The sequence below is a fragment of the Wyeomyia smithii genome, chromosome 3, assembly GCF_029784165.1.
Source record: "Wyeomyia smithii strain HCP4-BCI-WySm-NY-G18 chromosome 3, ASM2978416v1, whole genome shotgun sequence".
Lineage (NCBI taxonomy): Eukaryota > Metazoa > Arthropoda > Insecta > Diptera > Culicidae > Wyeomyia > Wyeomyia smithii.
In genome coordinates, this window is record NC_073696.1 from 243,775,022 (window position 1) to 243,794,073 (window position 19,052).

General features: G+C 40.3%; 1 protein-coding gene across 4 annotated transcripts in view; it reads right to left on the reverse strand.

Annotated features, from left to right (window-relative positions):
* Positions 1–806: 806 nt before the first annotated feature.
* Positions 807–19,052, reverse strand: part of LOC129729953 (G-box-binding factor-like) — a 42,743-nt gene continuing 24,497 nt past the window's right edge. For all 4 annotated transcript variants that reach the window (XM_055688882.1, XM_055688883.1, XM_055688880.1 and 1 more), the window contains 5 exons: positions 16,453–16,704; positions 15,792–16,386; positions 15,583–15,701; positions 15,254–15,435; positions 807–2,265 (listed from right to left, as the gene is read on the reverse strand). In XM_055688882.1, coding sequence (XP_055544857.1) covers positions 2,116–2,265; positions 15,254–15,435; positions 15,583–15,701; positions 15,792–16,386; positions 16,453–16,704 — 1,298 coding nt within the window. In that variant the 3' untranslated portion in view covers positions 807–2,115. The remainder of the gene's footprint in view (positions 2,266–15,253; positions 15,436–15,582; positions 15,702–15,791; positions 16,387–16,452; positions 16,705–19,052) is intronic.

Below are 19,052 nucleotides of genomic sequence, written 5' to 3' on the forward strand. Positions count from 1 at the left end.
CGAATGATAAGTCCTTATTGCGAAAGCAAACAAATCCTAACAATTAAAATTTCAAATTTCTAACAGTGTTGAGAAATCACCATTTGTGATTGGACACACATACTCATTATTTACTAATATTTATCATAAATACTTAAGCTACTAACAAATCCCCCCTTAAAAAAAAAAAAAAAAAAAAAAAAATGGAAATCGGTTGGAAACTGACTGAATTTAAAACGTTTGAAAGTGGGCAATTTTTGTAACGCTCTCGATGTTTTCGGTTTTTGAAACTGGTTCCCTGTATTGAAATCGGACCCCTGTATATGTTGCCGGAAGACGTAAATCTACGTGAAAAATCGTAAGGGTTGTGTGCAGAGTTGAAAGCAAGGTTGATATAGAACTACTTATTAAAATTAGAACCAGTAGAGCAAAAAGTTTAATCTTCAATCATTCATTTCTAACAGTTATCGTGACCGAAGTTTTTACAAAGGAGTCACCTGAGGTACAGTTATTTCAATGTTGATAAACTTTTTAAAAAATCAAATGTAGCGAGACACGCAATAATTATCTATTACGGTCATATCTCCTAAACAATTGATCGAGAACAGCTATGACAAATCTCGTACGACAACGAATTCCCGGATAAACTTACGCGATTAATCAAGGCCACCATGGCACAACCCAACAATTTATTTTGTTAGATAGCTGCTTGCTAAGCTTCTGTTCAACCGAAATCCGCCTAATAGCAGTCTCTGTTGTGAATCACAGTTTTTTTAATCGACTGGACATATTCGGATTGTTTCAGACCACCAAACTCAGGCACCCGGTTCAATTCTCTGGATTTTAAGCCATTATCCATCTAGTTCTCTTCTTCGAATAAATGTACAAACAACGCTACCCTCTCTTCATTATCTAATTGCTCCTAACTGTTACGAAGATGCGCTCAGAGCCTTAATCCTGCTTTAATCAAATACATACTTAGTACACAACTGGTTCAACATTGCTAGTTTTCCAACGAATAAAACCTTTCCTTTGAATTGCTTTTGCCCGGCAAAATAGATTTAATGTCTACTTCGCTACCGTGTAGACACCGCTTTTCGGTTCCTGTCTTCCTCTCTTCTCCTTCTCCTGCTGCTTACAAATCAATCAATAATGTATACGTATAGGCTTACTTTCGGTTTAAAATACGAAGATTTCACGCCCAAACCTCAAATCACTACAACTTAACTACTAACACAAATGGAACCGAAGAAAAGCTGCGACGGCGAATTCTCCTATTCCAGCTATGCATGCGCGGTTGAACATCTTCTAAAGTCGGATGGTCATGCTCTCTAAAAAGGTAAATTTTGCAAGATGCACTATTTATTGCAGGAACATCGAAAAGGAGTGTTCTTTATTCTCGTGTTTATCGGTTTGCTGTTCGCTTAAATGAGGGGATTTTTTTCCTGTCTAACGTTTTTGTCTTCTTTAAGTGGCAATCTTAATGGTGTATCAGGTTTATTAAAAAGTTTTAATGTGTTTTTGTTTTATCTCTTGAGATTATATAGAGTAAAAAGTTGGTTATGTTTTACGTTTTTCGGTCGCATTTCTCTACGTGGGTAGCTTAAATGTGGAAAGTTAGTTTCTTCGTTTTTTCTTTCTTGTTTTATAATGATAGTGTGTGGTTTTGCGATCTTCACAGAGGAAATCTATCAGTCTTTGCATACGTTTTTTTTTTTCTTACACTGTAGTCGAAATAGGTCAATTTAATTCGTAAATAACAACATCTACTTTCTCTCGATTTTATGGTGATACTTTTGGGTTTTTGTTTTACATCGGGGGATGGGATTGTTCAACGACTAACGATCACGCTCGAAATTTCTGATGTTTTTTTTTGTCTATCTTTTACTATCGTAGTAAAAATTGGGACTATTTAGTATGCCATTTTCTTGTGGTCGGAAAAATTTTACGCTTCGCGGGAAAGTCTTAACAGTAACGAACGAACAGTGATTTGCTAGCGTGATATTTTATGCCACACTCGATAGTGTGAAACGCGAATTACCAGCGCATGTACATAATAATGAATTGAATTATGGAGATCGTCTTTGACTACGTAGCTTGCACTCGGTTGTTACCGTAGCGTGTTTCGAGTAACGTCTAAAGTGCCGTCCGTTCGTCGTAAATTACGACAGCGTCCTGATCGGCCATCGGAAGTGAGGAAAGATTTTGAGAACGCGACCGGCAGAGTGCAATAATGGCCGCTTCGTCGTTACGCATCCGGTTACGACGCTTTTTGCTGAAATTCACCTGAAAAACAAAGAAATTTTCAGTGATATTTGGTGATAACAACTTATGCACAGCTATTGATAAATCGCTTTTGATGACAGAGTTGACAATTATCCTACCAACCTGTATTCAAAAGATCATCATTACGATACAGAGTTTTTGGTAAAGTTTCATTGTGTACATAAATGTTTTACTGTCTAGCTTTTCCAAGCAATGCACACTGGGAAAAAATGGACCCATATTCCCACTAATTAGAAGCCGCTGGGCTGGAAACCTGAAATGTAGCATTTCTTATGTAAAATTGGTCAACAAATCGATTGGTGATATTTTCATTCTGTGCAGGGCACGGGAAAGGGTCTATATTTCCAAAAATACACAAAAATAGGGTGAAAATCGTGTTTCTTCCACGTTCGTAAATACTTGTTGATCTAAGTTTTTGGACGAGAAGCTTTCTAATTTTTCAGTTTTTTCGTTTCTTTAATTTTTCAGACGACAGACCAAGGTACTTCTTTTAATTCGGCAGGTATCAGAAGCGTATCTAAAAGACATTGTTCCGTTAGAAACTCTTCCCAGCTCATCTTCGTTCATGCTTGCTCTATCGGGTTTCCTTTTGTAGTTCCGAACCATTTTTAGGACTGAGAATCAGTCTCAATCGAAATTTGTCAATAAACAACAATCAAACACAAATTAAGTAAGTGTCCGAATGTGCCCCATGAACGATGTCCGAATGTGCCCCACCACCATCCAAAGACAAATCTTAATTTTATCTAATAAATAAGATCTTTGTTTCCCCGTTGTTATCACGTTTTTTCATTGCATATTAGTTACGAACTAAGGTGGTATACTTAAATTTTTAAATCGTTCACAAAGAAATTATAGAAACACTTACAACTTTAAGCTCAAACGGTTGAAAACATGAATGAAAAAGGCACTGTGTTGTTTTCGTAAGTAATAAACAACCAAGAGCTATCAAACTACATGGTAGATGTTGGTGGAAGGACTGCCAACTCACTTATATTTTTAGTTTAGTTGAAAATTGCACCATTTGTTTTTTTAAGCTCTGTCCGAAACTGCCCCTCTTTCCCCTACACAGCATGCACTGCATACCAGATCAATGCTTGAACACAGTGGAGCAGAAAATCGTGAATCTTACTACACTAAATGAAGGTGCAACGAATTACTTTTAAAGTTACGTAGCAGTTAAACTAAAAGAGTTAGATGCTTGGTGAATAACTTATAGAGACTTCAATGTTTAATTTATTTAACGACAAAACCCAAATGAATGAGTTTAGTTTTCACAATTGTTTTTTTTTTCTTTTTCTAAATGCTTCTTATTCTCTCTAATTCGGCGTTTTTGAGATACTGTTGATTACAAATTTTTTTTCAGCTTTCCAACGAAACTAACAGAATTGAGCTAACTATCACACTTCTTGTGCTAGACCTCATTAAAGGCAAATATAACCGAAAACTTTTTGTTTTCATCAAATAGGTTCATTCCGCGTCGAACACTCGACAGAAACGGACGTGCAAAGTGATTACAATCCGGTCCGTGTGTACGAATAGCCAAACAAAAGAGTGTATTATTCAAGGCCATCAGTTGACAGTCGAGTCCGTGTCGCTGTGCTGAGTGATCTCACACCCGGCTCACTGCTGGTGGCTGTATTGGTGCTGCTGTCCTGGTGCTGCTGGCTGCTTTGGGTGCAGCTTCGAACGATCGGACAACCACTGCTGGAAGGAAGAAGTAAAGAGGTACGTGTTCTTGTCGGCGCTAGTTCGCTAGTGCGCTACATTTAGCGCGATGGATATAGATCCCTCGCCTCCCGTGCCACCATCCCCGAACCCCCCTGACCCTGACCCTTCTGTTACCCCCTCCCCTGTTCATTCTCCAGTCCCCCCTCGCCCCAGGCTTTACCCGGACGGATCTCAACAGGGCAGCTATACTGTTTATTTTCGTCCAAAGGCAGGAGTGAATTCAAAGCGTTTAAACATACTGCAAATTTCAAAAGACCTGACGAAGGGGTACAAGGCCGTGACCGAAATTTCCAAGGTCCGACCTAACAAGCTCCGTGTCGTGGTCAGTGATCTGGCACAGGCCAATGCTATCGCTTGCTCTGAGCTCTTCACACGCGAGTATCGCGTCTACATACCCGCACGAGACGTGGAGATCGACGGTGTCATAACCGATTCGAGTCTGTCTGTCGAGTGTATCCTAAAAAGCGCAACCGGTTGCTTCAAAAATACCGAAACACAGGCGAAGATTTTGGATTGTAAGCAATTGCGGTCCATGTCTCTCGTCGGCGGTAAAAAAGTTTACACTCCGTCAGACTCGTTTCGCGTTACGTTTGCCGGATCTGCACTCCCTAGCCACGTCTTGATCGACCGGGTTCGTCTGCCTGTGCGATTGTATGTACCCCGTGTTATGAATTGCAACAATTGCAAGCAGTTAGGCCACACAGCCGCCTACTGCTGCAATAAGGCACGATGTAGCAAGTGTGGGGAGACTCATGCGGACAATTCTTGCAGTGTAAATGCTGAAAAATGTATTCACTGCGGGGAAAATCAGCATGAGCTCTCCACATGCCCGGTGTACATGCAGCGCAGAGATAAAATCAAGCGGTCACTTAAGGAGCGTTCAAAGCGTTCTTACGCTGAGATGCTGAAGAAGACCGTTACCACTTCTACCATAACATCGAACCCCTTTGATCTGTTGCCCTCCGATGAAACCGATTCTGACGATTCATCAGCGGGAACATCTTATGCCAATCCTGGGGAGTCTAGGAAGAGGAAAAATGTTTCTTCTCCTAAACTTCCCCGTAAAGGTCCTAAGATTTCCCAAAGTGTAATGAAAAGTACGAACAAACCAAACAGTGCTGCGGAAAAACCGAAGCAAACTCCTCCTGGGCTTGCAAATGTAAAGTTCCAGAAGGAGTTCCCAGCACTGCCAGGAACATCTAAAACCCCAGTTGTTCCTTTTGCACATCCAGTTGATGAAACAAACTCTGGATTAGTGAAATTTTCTGACATTGTGGACTGGATTTTTGAAAATTTCAATGTACCCGATCCAATTAAAATTTTTCTTACAGCATTCCTCCCAACAGTTAGATCATTTTTGAAGCAGTTGACTGCCCAATGGCCCCTCCTTGCAGCGATTGTATCCTTCGATGCCTAATTCAACTGCGTATATGAAGGATTCTATCTCTGTCTTACAGTGGAATTGTAGAAGTATTTTACCAAAAATTGATTCGTTTAAAGTTTTGATAAATAAAAACAAATGCGATGCATTTTCCCTTTGTGAAACTTCGCTTACTTCAAATATTGATCTCAACTTCCATGATTTTAATATTATTCGCCTTGATCGAGACACCCCATATGGAAGAGTACTTTTAGGGATTAAAAAGTGCTATTCTTTCTATCGTATTAACCTCCCCTCGATTCCAGGCATCGAAGTTGTCGCATGTCAAATGACAATACAAGATAAAGAGCTTTGTATTGCCTCAATATATATTCCTCCCAGAGCACAGGTTGGGCAACGGCTGCTCTTTGATTTAATAGAACTTCTTCCCTCGCCACGTTTGATTTTGGGAGACTTCAACTCTCATGGCGTGGCTTGGGGTTCCCCATACAATGATAACCGCTCCTCTTTAATCTATAACCTTTGCGATGACTTCGACATGACTATTTTAAACAACGGTGAAATGACACGTATCCCGAAACCTCCAGCGCGCCCAAGCGCTTTGGATCTATCCTTATGTTCGACGTCGCTACGGTTGGATTGCACATGGAAGGTAATCCTCGATCCTCACGGTAGCGACCATTTGCCTATTCTTATTACAATTAATAACGGGTCAACTCGCATGCGACCAATTGACATTCCGTATGACCTCACACGGAATGTCGATTGGAAGTTATACGAGGAAATGATTTCAAAAGCGGTCGAGTCGATTCAACATCATCCACCACTTGAAGAATACAACCTCCTCGCGGGTTTGATTCTCGACGCCGCGTTGCAAGCCCAAACGAAGAAATATCCCGGCGTAACGATCAAAGAACGGCCTCCCACTCCGTGGTGGGACCAAGAGTGCTCCGATGTCTACACGCAAAGATCCGACGCGTTTAAGGCCTACCAGAAGGGAGGTATACCTGGCGACTATTTACGGTATTCGGAGCTTAATACCAAGCTTAAAAGTTTGGCTAAAGCAAAGAAACGCGGATATTGGCGTCGGTTCGTGAACGAGACGTCGAGGGAGACATCGATGAGCACTCTTTGGAACACAGCCCGAAGAATGCGGAATCGCGTAACGGTCAACGAAAGCGAGGAGTCTTCAAGTCGGTGGATATTTGATTTTGCCAGGAAAGTATGTCCGGACTCTGTTCCTGAGCAAAACTTTGTTCGCGATACGTCTCCGGGTCACGACGCGATAGAATCACCTTTTATGGCAGAATTTTCAGTTGCCCTCCTGTCCTGTAACAATAAGGCGCCTGGGTTAGATAGAATCAAATTCAACTTGTTGAATAATCTACCCGGCAATGCCAAGAGGCGCTTGTTGAACTTGTTCAATAAGTTCCTGGAGCAAAACATTGTAGCGCAGGATTGGAGGCAAGTTCAGGTGATCGCGATCCAAAAACCAGGGAAACCAGCTTCTGATCACAACTCTTATAGGCCGATTGCAATGCTATCCTGTATCCGGAAATTGATGGAAAAAATGATACTCCGTCGTTTAGACCATTGGGTCGAATCAAATGGTCTACTATCAGATACTCAATTTGGCTTCCGCCGTGCCAAAGGGACGAATGATTGTCTTGCATTGCTTTCAACAGATATTCAGCTGGCGTATGCTCGCAATGAACAAATGGCGTCTGCGTTCTTGGACATTAAGGGGGCTTTTGATTCCGTTTCTGTTGACATTCTTTCGGGTAAACTTCACCGACAAGGATTTTCTCCAATTTTGAACAATTTTTTGCACAATTTGTTGTCCGAAAAGCACATGCATTTTACGCACGGCGATTTGGCAACTTTTCGCATTAGCTACATGGGTCTTCCCCAGGGCTCATGTTTAAGCCCCCTTCTTTACAACTTTTATGTAAATGACATCGACGAATGTCTGGCAAATTCATGCACGATAAGACAACTTGCAGACGACAGTGTAATCTCTGTTACAGGAGCCAAAGCTGCCGATTTGCAAGGTCCATTGCAAGATACCTTGGACAATTTGTCTGCTTGGGCTTTACAGCTAGGTATCGAATTCTCTCCGGAGAAGACATGAACCTGCTCAGCTTCAAACACAATTAATGGGTAAAACGATTTCTCAGGTTTTGGTACACAAATATCTTGGTGTCTGGTTCGACTCTAAAGGCACCTGGGGTTGTCACGTGAGGTATCTGATGAAAAAATGTCAACAAAGAGTGAATTTTCTTCGTACAATAACCGGACAATGGTGGGGAGCCCATCCAGGAGACCTTTTAAGGCTTTACCAAACAACGATATTGTCTGTTATTGAATACGGGTGTTTCTGCTTCCGCTCCGCAGCAAACACACATCTGATCAAACTGGAGCGAATACAATATCGTTGTTTGCGTATCGCCTTAGGTTGCATGCAGTCGACCCATACGATGAGTTTGGAGGTCTTAGCTGGAGTACTACCATTGAAAAACCGCTTCTGGAGCCTGTCTTCTCGTATTCTAATCAAATGTGAGGTCTTGAACCGTCCCGTGATTGAAAATTTTGAAAGGTTAATCGAACTTAATTCTCAAACCCGTTTTATGACATTGTATTTCAATCACATGTCCCAAAATATTAACCCTTCTTCGAATATTCCAAATCGTGTCGACTTATTAAATACTTCTGATTCTACGGTGTTTTTCGATACATCCATGATAGAAGAAACTCGTGGAATCCCGGATCATTTACGCGTGCAGCAGATCCCTAAAAAATTTTCCAATAAATATCGAAACATCAACTGCGACAATATGTACTACACTGACGGATCACTTCTTGATGGGTCCACTGGCTTCGGTATCTTCAATAACAATTTAACCGTCTCCCATAAGCTCGATAATCCTGCTTCTGTTTACGTCGCAGAATTAGCTGAAATTCAGTACACCCTAGGGATTATCGAAAAAATGCCCACGGACCATTATTTCATCTTTACGGACAGTCTCAGTTCCATTGAGGCTCTCCGATCGATGAAAGATGTTAAGCACTCTCCGTATTTCCTGGGGAAAATACGGGAACATCTGAGTGCTTTATCCGAAAAATCTACTCAGATAACCTTAGCGTGGGTCCCTTCTCACTGCTCGATACCGGGTAATGAGAAAGCGGACTCTTTGGCTAAGGTGGGCGCAACAAACGGTGATATTTATGAAAGACCAATTGCCTTTAATGAATTTTTCGCATTTGTACGTCAGAATACGATCATCAGTTGGCAAAATTCTTGGACCAAGGGGGAACTGGGAAGGTGGTTACATTCCATAATCCCCAAGGTATCGACGAACCCGTGGTTCAAGGGGTTGGATGTAGGTCGGGATTTCATTTGCGTGATGTCCCGGCTTATGTCCAATCACTATAGATTTGACGCGCATCTCCGTCGTGTTGGGCTCGGGGAGAGTGGTATCTGTGCCTGTGGTGAAGGTTATCACGACATAGAGCACGTTGTTTGGTCATGCCCTGTACACCGTGACGCCAGGTCTAGATTAATAGCTTCCCTGCAGGCCGAAGGTAGGCAGCCGGCTGTTCCTGTTCGTGATGTCTTGGCGAGCCGTGACCTATCCTACATGTCCCTTATATACGTTTTCCTGAAATCCATCCACGCCCCAGTTTAGTCCTATCCCCTTCCGCCTACATCCAACCAAACGACAAGAACACGTTAAGACCCCGGATCCGGAAACAGCAATCAGACCCGCACGATACTCTCAAGGCCCGATGGAAACAACCCAATATGCCAGTCCGTAATATCTTGGCCCAGCAGCGGAACAAAATTAATATGCTGCTTACCTATGGCAATGAAAACCATCAAACAGCAAACCTGTGCTTTTAATAGTTTCAGCTCGTAGTCGGCAGCGAGGATAAAAAATTTGCTTTTAGTTATTAAGATACTTTAGAAAGTAAGCTACCAGATATAATTGGCGCCGTTAAACATTGAATTGTATTTGTGCCGTGTCAAATAAACTATAGATGAAGAAAAAAAAAATCAAATAGGTTCCTCTTTCACCACTTAAAAGATTTTAAGTGAGCACTCTAACACCCATCTTGGTGAACTTAAAAAAACATAGTTATTCGTCTTCTCCTTGTGAATGATCGTAATCATCGCCTCCATCTTGGTGAACTTAAAAAAACGTAGTTATTCGTCTTCTTCTTGTGAATGATCATAAATTATTTCTAGATTCTTTTAAAGAACACTTGATGCGGGGACTGTTGTGAGACAATACAATCGAACGTTAGTTTGAGGGTATATGTGATTTTAATAAATTGAACTAAAGTTTTCTTTGTTACTTGATAGGGGTAATTTCTAAAATTCCATATTTTTTTAAAACAGTTGGGGGACGTGGGGTGCGAATTGGGGAAGGTCATGTAGAGATGTTACGGTAAAAAAAATAGTCAAACAAAAATGTGTGTAAATTTGCGATCTTTTTTAAATGAAATCATGTTTCTTTGTCAATTTCAGTTCGTACAGAATACAGGAAAAATATTGACTAAAGCTTCCTTTCTAGCAAATGCGAATTATAAACACTATATATATAGACCTGCGGAGTGGAAGGCAGCAACCCTAGCAACGCTGATTTTCTATATTTTTGTTGTTTGTTTGATACACATTTTTCATTATGTTCATTTTGGCCCGCTCGTTTGACAGTTGTTTTGGCTCGCTGCTATTCAGTCCGCAGGTCTATATATATAGTGTCTATAATGCGAATTGCCGGACGTTTCTTTTGACTCCTTCCATCAAGTTTTGTACAGCCTACTTGGTCACGTTGTTCGCCGCAAAACGTCAGTTAGCCTTGAACTGCATCGCGTTGATAATTGTCTTTCGTGTCTTCTTGAGGTTCCAGCGGCAATTGTGCCGAGCATTTTCTATAGGGCGGAGCTTAGGTGTGTTGGGAGAGTTACTGTCCTTTGGCCCCACCTGGACATTGTTCGTGATACACTACTTATTCAATTTACACAATTTGGACTCACCAGTTTTTAGCCCGGCTCGTTTTTTAGCTCTATTCACAGTTGTAGACGACACTCCTAACTTGTTTGCGACATCTCGGATGGAAAAGTTGGAGTTCGCTTGAAACTGCTGGCCACTCTCTGGTCGTTTTTGCGGCCTTCGGATTTCGATTCCCCCCGATCTTGTCTTCCTGGCAGTCGACAAACGTTCTACAAACATTCTTATTACGCTGGTTATGGTTGATTTGGCCACATTCAACAATGTTGCCAACTTATCGTGCGAGTAGTTCGTTTTGAGCCATTTTCACAACTGAAGAGCAAATGTCAAAATCAAGCATAGACCATTTTACGAACTGACAGGTGTCACGGATCCTGCTGATGTTGATGATGCTTTTACGTGCGTTATGTCAGCGGTTCCGTGCTTCCTGTCAAAATTTCTTTCATGAATTCAGTTCAGAAACGTCTTGTAAAATGGTCTATAAGGCATGATACACATCTTTAAAATGAGGGGTGTTCAGATTATTTTTTGTTACACGATAAAAAGGCAGATTCAAGTTAACCCTTTCTGAATTTCAATTTTCAATTGCAGTAACGGAGTGGAAAACATTAAAACGTTAGCAAAAACCGTTTCGTAAAATCACCGTTTTGATCTCAGTTTTTGTCCGATTTAAGATCTGTTTCAAAATGGGTAAGAATATGCTAATATGTGGACAAACTCTTAGAGTTTTGATATTTGGCTTTAAAACAAAATGGCGTCGAAAAAACATTGAAGTTTCCGCCCACAACATTGAATTCTCAAAAAATTCAAAATGGCGCCATTGTTGCCCCTTAAGGTGAAATGGGTTCAAACTCGGGGAAATTTTTTTTGCATCAAAACACATCAAAAAATAATATATAGAAGCCAAGGCAAAAAAAGTCATTTTTTGCACTGTGTAATCATCGCAATCATGATTATTTTTCGCAAAAAATTGGTCCAAACGGGTTGAAACTTGTCTGATAAATGAAGCAAGTCCCTAAATCATGGGTTTTCCTTTTCTCTGGTTCCTATTCAACTGCTTGTGTTACGCTGTCCTTCAGTAGCAACGTTCGTAAGCATGCACAGCAGATGATTTGAGTTAGATTATGTGATTTTAGTTGTAATTGTAATGCTTTTATGGTTCCATTATGTTGCGTTTATTATGCAGCGACTTCTCGCGACAATTGAAATATCCAGTTTTTCATCAGTATTATTCAGCGCAATCCATCTTTCCACGAGTGGTAATGGCGGACAGTGCACGCAGCTCATTTTGACTTCTTCTGGAGGTCAGTTAGTTTCCGATCGCAGCAACGGAGTAGAAAATATAAAAACGTCGTTACGTGGCATAGCAACTTCAATAAACAATGGGCGTTCGGTATTCAAATTTCATCGTGCGCATGCGCGGATTAAAATGAACAAAACTGTCTATTAAAGTTTCTATGCTAAGTTGCGACGTTTTTATGTTTTCCACTCCATTACTGCAATTGAAAATTGAATTTCAAAAATTGGTCAACTTCAATCTGCCTTTTTTTATCGTGTAACAAAAAAACTGAACATTCCTTATTTTATGTTGTTTTCGTTTTCGCGGTGTAGCTACACTCAAACGACACTTTTGACACCGTAAATGTTTTATTTGATTTTATCTGACTACACTTTTTCTGTCCCTGGCGACACCCGAAAAAAGCAGAGTGTACTGTAGGAAGTTACCAACACATTCACACGTATGTGTCAAAACTGGTTTGTTTTGGTTCTCGTTCCACGTGGTAAAGTGTCAGGTTTTTTTTTTTCAGCACATTTGCGAGATGGACATATGAAATGGAAACGAGACAAAATGACGAATGCGATAATAACCAAAACAAAACGAATTGACAGCTATCCCATTATTACGCATACCAATGCAACGACACAGAAAATGTTTTATTTGAAGCTGCAAAGTATAATCCGGAAAAAGTTTAGCTACACCGCGAAAACGAGAACGACATTAAAGATGTGTATCATGGCTTATGCTTGATTTTGACATTTTCTCTTCAGTTGTTAAAACGGCGTCAGACCAAGAGAAGCAACATATCCCGAAAATTCAAACTACTCGCACGTCAAGTTGCCAACATTGTTGAATGTGGCCAAATCAACTGTAACCAGCGTAATAAAAATGTTTGGAGAACGTTTGTCGACTGCCAGGAAGACAAGATCGGGGGGAATCGGAATCCGAAGGCCGCAAAAACGACCAGAGAGTGGCCAGCAGTTTCAAGCGAAATCCAACCACTGCAACATAAAAATCTCGCTTCAGTTATGAAACAGAACCATCCAAAAACCATGCCAAAATCGTTTTCGTAGAATCTCCGTTTTGAGCTGTTTTATCCGATTTAAGATCTGTTTTTTTGAAGATGGGTAAGTAGATGCTAATATGTGGACAAACTCTTAGAATTTTTATATTTGGTTTTGTTTTAAAGCGCGTTTTAGAAGGCGTCGAAAAAACATAGAAAATTTCCGATTTTTTTCAAAAATTCTAAATGATGCCATTGAGGTGAAACGTTTGCTTACGGGAAAACCTATTTAAATCTCTGAAAAATTTATCTTTGCTAGGAGCACCAAAATTTAGAAAAAATCGTAAAAAAGCTATAAATTGTTTCTAATTTTAGATCTACGGTAAAACCTGTGTTAACCAGTGTATTCAGCAGTTGCACTGATGTCTACTAGAGATGGTCGGGTTTGATGTTTTTCAAACCCGTACCCGACCCGAACCCGAATTTTTTTTTCGGTCGAAACCCGAGCCCGACCCGAACCCGAAACTTTTTTTTTCGTTCAAACCCGAACCCGACCCGAACCCGAATTTGTGAAACCCGAACCCGTGATTTCATAGGTTTTATAGTCGGGTTTCGGGTTTTCATACCCAAACCCGACCTGAACCCGACATTTTCAAACCCGAACGCGACCCGAACCCGAAAATATTTTTTTCACAAAACCCGAACCCGACCCGTACCCGACATTTTCAAATATTTTCAAACCCGAACCCGATCCGAACCCGTCGGGTACGGGTCGGGCTCGGGTTTCGGGTTTGAAAACCCGAAACCCGACCATCTCTAATGTCTACCTTTATTCCCCGAGAGGGTTAAAAGCTGGAAACAGTAAAATAATATAAACAATCCGATCTACCTAGATGCGAAGTTTCATTCACAATAACGATGTCGACGGTTCATGAAGATCGCTTTTTGGACTTAGATTTTTTTTTTGATGGAGCCTAAACTAGATTATGTTTTCTAACACTTGTTGGAGTTGGAATCGAGCTACTGCAATGAAAATGTGTTCATTATTGCTGGTTTTTCATGCGCTTTCTGATGGAATAGGTCACAATTTTATAAATAACTTTCCTGAACCGTCAAAATAAGTGAGGTTGGGTCGTCTCATGCAATGATCTATTAACGTTTTCGTTCTGTAATATAATTTATAATTTGGGAATCGACCGTAATGTTGATATCGGGGGATTTCGGCTAAGCAGTCTTTTCATTTGGAACAAATTATTTGATTCTGCCCAACGTTTCAACACCGGTTGGTGTCTTCATCAGGAAAAGAATGATGGGGTTCCACGTCCTATGGCTTTTTAAAACTTATCACTGTGTGTTTAGTGCAGTTGTGTGGTGGTGACATTGATAGTTTTAGCTAAAGCTATTCTGTTTTGATATTTAAAAATCTGTGGTTGTTCTAACTGGCTACGTTCACTTTTGGCTATTGGGATTTAATGATTTTTAAATATCAAAACAGAATAGTATTAGCCAAAACTATCAATGTCACCACCACACAACTGAACCAAACACACAGTTATAAGCTTTAAAAAGCCATAGAACGAGGAACCTTATCATTCTTTCCCTGATGAAGACACCACCCGGTGTTGAAACGTTGGACAGTTTTATATATAACAAACTTTTAGCTCAAGCACACAGATACTTAAAAAAACAACAGTGTCCTGACAGCAAGACACTTTGAAGTCATATTAAACTACTGAATATATTGAAAATTCACTTGGACACCAACAAATTGAAACATAACAAATTAGAACATATTTATGTTTGTTAAGCAGGTATTAGACGACGCAAATATTTGCTATTTTTGGTACGATTTTTATTTGCACAAAATAAAATCTGTATTAAAAAATAACAAATATTTGCTTCGTCTAATACTTGCTTTAGTTTGAAAATATCAATATTCAATACCAGGGCTTACCAAACATAAAAGTTCACCCGGCGCCAACATTTGAAAACATACTCTCCCACTATTATGTTGATAGTACTGTTAATTTCATGTGACGTGACACATTTCACATCGTAAAATTCAAGTATCTGAATTACGTTTAAAACATAAAAAAGAGGATTTTTCGATTTTTACAATGTCTGATTAAACTTTGTATACGAAAATGTTCAGAATGTTACAAAAGGTCGTTTGAGGAGATCCTAACAGAATAGAAAAAGGCTCTGAAGCCTATTTAGAAAAAAAAAACTGTTTGGCATGCTTCGAAAGCAAGTACATTGCATCCAGTACTTCAGAAGCGATCAAATTGATTAAGAAGGTCAAATAAATATTTATCATCGTTTGACAACAGTTTTTATCTTAATAGTAATGTTTATAAAGAGGAAGAAGACTATCGGTAGCTACATGGCTACCTTAGGGGACTTGTGATGGAAATAGTGTAAGTGGTCAGTAGGTTTTTTGCTAAAGGGAATTTGCAGTTGCTCGATATCTGCTCGCAGTCAGCCTCAATCTCGAAAATTACTTAAAACTTCGCTAATCTCCTCTTACAGGAAAGTTCCTTTTGATGGATGCATTTTTCCCTCCAACAGGGAACCATCACTCACCTTTGCATACAGTTCCTCCAAGTCGTCCGCATTAGACAGCGGTCGCTGTTTGTTTTTGCCCCACGATGGCAACGATCGGGTCCGGTACGAGGTGCTACCGACCGCATCGTCATCATTGTCGTGGCGTCCGCTCCCACCGCCCGTGCCACTTCTTCCGACACCGGTACCGCCATCGTTGATTACTGTTATGAAATGTTATGGTTATGTTATGGTAGAATAAAAATAAAGGAATCAAATCATTTATAACGCAAGGATAAAACATTGGCGGGTCGCATTATTATTCATTAGTAATTATTGTGTAACGGGTCGGTCGGTCAGTCGGTACGTACCCCCACTAGATGCATATAGTGGATTAATGGCCCACATGGATTTGTGATGCACCAATTGGTTCGGCTGGTGATGATGCTGTTGGTGATAGTGATGCTGTTGCTGCTGCATTTGATGCTCTCTGGTAATGATTAAAAATAGGATAGGATAATTTCGCTTAATAATTTCGATGTTATAAATAATAATTAATAACTGTTTATTTCCAACATACCTCTGTTGCTGCTGCTGCTGTTGAAGGGCTTGCTGTTGAGCAGGATGCATATATTGAGTCATTTGTGAATGCTGATGTTGCATTTGCTGTTGCTGTTGCTGCTGCTGTTGATGTTGCTGCTGTTGTTGATTGTAATACTGCTGATAGGTTTGTTGTTGAGGCTGCTGATATTGAATACACTGTTGCTGTTGTTGTTGCTGTTGTTGCAGGTGTGCATAATGTGCATGATATTGTTGCTGTTGTTGTTGTTGCCGCTGCTGCTGTTGCTGTTGATGATGGATGCATTGATGATGATGTTGAAACTGCTGTTGCTGTTGATGGTACTGATGGGCGTACTGAGGTGAGCTGCTGTATTTGCTGTGATGTCCGGCTGTTGATGGGTTGGAGCCGCCCTTAACGCCACCGGCTGGATGACATGGAATTCCGCTAGATGAGGCCTGGCAACCTTGCGAGTTCGTGTGACTGGTTTCGCTGCTACTGCTGGTCGGGGGAGGAGGCGCACTGTACTGTGGTGGACATATTCCAATGGATAAGGGCATTACTAGCTGGTTGGAGTCACTGGTTTGCGATTTCGGCACAACTGAATTGTGAGAAACTGCAGAAAGTAGAAAAAAAAATTAAGATTCTCATACAGTTTCAACTAAATCATGTAACAATTTACCACTGCTTCCGGTGTAATAGGTGGATCCGAGCAGTTTTCGTGTTCGCGGCTGAAGCCAACAGCAGAAAAAGAGTGTCGCTAGGATCACGATCAGTATCACAATGGTCCCGATCAGGATAGCCCAGATCAGCGTCGGTAAGCCCCAGATTGACTTCGCCGCCGTGGCCTCAATCGGATACATCCGGGCGGTTAGCGTCACCGACTGCTGGTAGAGACCATTGGTACTGTTGAATAGCAACACGTCCTCTGGCCCTGAATTGGGGTAGAGATAAAAATATAATAATATTAGAAGTTTTAAGGTGCAATAATCAAGTGGATAGGTTGTTTGCGACTGTGGGGTAAAAATCTAAACGATTTAAAAATATTGCCTTCTACGCTTCAAACGTTATGTTCAAGTATGGCTATTTAAAATGAGCAGAGGTAGCCCTGAAAGACATGTTTCTGACTCATAGTTTTAAAGACGCTCCGATGTTTCGTATATTTGATGATATAGCCCATATGGAATAACAAATAGCCCTTTGGTAACACGTTTGCCAACAATTACTCAGTATAAATTTATATTGAACGTCACAGAAAAAAGTGTATCGAGCCATAATGGTACTGAAAAATAAATAGGAAAGAGACTCCCACCCTGAATTCACAGCTGAATAATGACACCAAATTTTCATTAAACAATAATAGGTATCCATTGACGTCATTTTCCGTCATTCTTAATCCGAATCTGCTCATGTATTAACGAGTTTCAGAGCTGGAAATCGCCGTCCACGTATAGAGTTAAATTTCAATTGAATGTTAGTTTCAAAAATATGAATATAATCGCGAGATGCGCTGCAATGAGTTTTCACTGAGAATGTAGGAAACGAGTTTCAAGAAACTAGTTTCCATTCCATTTACCAAGATCACCCTAGAGAACATCGGTTGAAAACTGAATTCGTACCACCCACTCGCAGAATTACCACCCAACTGCGAGATTCCTGTTGCCCGATGTTTACATTGTGATTCCTTTGGATAGGGAATTCTCTGCAATTGTATCTACTGTTTGATTTCTGATGAAATGATTCTTTTTTTTCTCTACTAAAAAGTAATTTATGAAGGGTGTGTATTCCAGTAAGAATATTAGGTAAAACATTGTAGCTCGGAGCGTTCGTTTGTGGAGAAAAACTATCTAGAAAATAAATGAAAATCCCGGTAACCAACTTATAATATAACGTTTTTTGAACACGGTTGTCACACTCTTCACGGCCAAGTTGAACTGCACTTATATTCTCCAAGTCTAGGAAACGACTGTAATCTAAAATAAAAGAATAGTGGATGATTTGGGGACCATCCAATAATAATTACACGGAAAATTTGTAAAAAAATAACCCCCCCTCCCGCTTGCCATAACATCCTTGACCCCTCTCCTTAAATATGTCACGTTTTCGTCAATTGCTTGGTTATAATTGACTAAAAATAAAAAATATGTAAAAGATGCAATTTTATTTTAATTTAGAACAATTTTACTGAGCGAAAAAACGTTATAGAAGAATACTGGAAAAACAGTTCAATCCTTAGTCCCAAAAGGAAAAGCATCCATGTATAGTTCCTCTCCTTCAGTCCACTCGCAATCCAAATATTCTCCGCATGTTAGAAAAGTCCTGCATTCTTGTTCACATTTTGCCACAATTTTTGTAGGGCTGAAGCCCACGATCTCCCAAAGGACTTTAAAAGGTTATCAGATTTGCAAATCGGCCACTTATTTGAAATTGGTACCACACCGATATAATGCGAAGGAAGAAAAACGGCACGTTTCGACAGTTTCTTCTTCTTCGGGCGCCAGCGATCAATATTTGAAACATCAAAATGGCGAATTTTGTAAATTCGAATATTGGAAGAGATTGCGGCTTTTGTAAGTAAGGACGAAAAAGCGAGAATGGTAATCAATCAATTAGTCAATTAGATGCAGTTAGATAATCGGGTAAGTTTTTTTTAGTTTTCAACGTATCAATTAATTCATATTCAGGAAAACACACATAATCTACAGCCTACTCTCATGGTCTAGGTTATGAAAAGTTACTAGACCCTCTAAAGTATGCTGATAGCGTGCATTTGCAAAGCAATGCAGAACCACTTCAAGTGGTAATTGTAGATGGGGGTAAAAAGTGATCAAAACATGACCACGTGGTTTAGGAATGGCCGCGGCCCCATTATGATTTTGTTGTATTTTGATGCAAAAACTATTTTCCCTGAGATTGAAGACATTTCACTTTAAGAGCCCATTTAATCCATTAATACGGCGCCAGTAATCGAAAATTTTCAATGTTTTTTTGACGCCATTTCGTTTTAAAGGCAAACGTTGAGAATCCGAGTGAATTTATGAGGAGATTTTACATTCTGTAGACAGTGTTTTGTGTTTTGGGGAGAGAGAGCTTCTCTGTAAACAATCCTCAATGAGTCGTAAACCAGGACTGCTCAACGTACGGCCCGCGGGCCACATCCGCCCTCGGCTTCTTTTCTCGCGGCCCGCATTAAGTTTTGAAAGACGTTTCACATTTGGCCCACATGTTGATGTATTCGGATTGGAATTTGTTATGATACAAAACATCTTTGTATAATTTAAA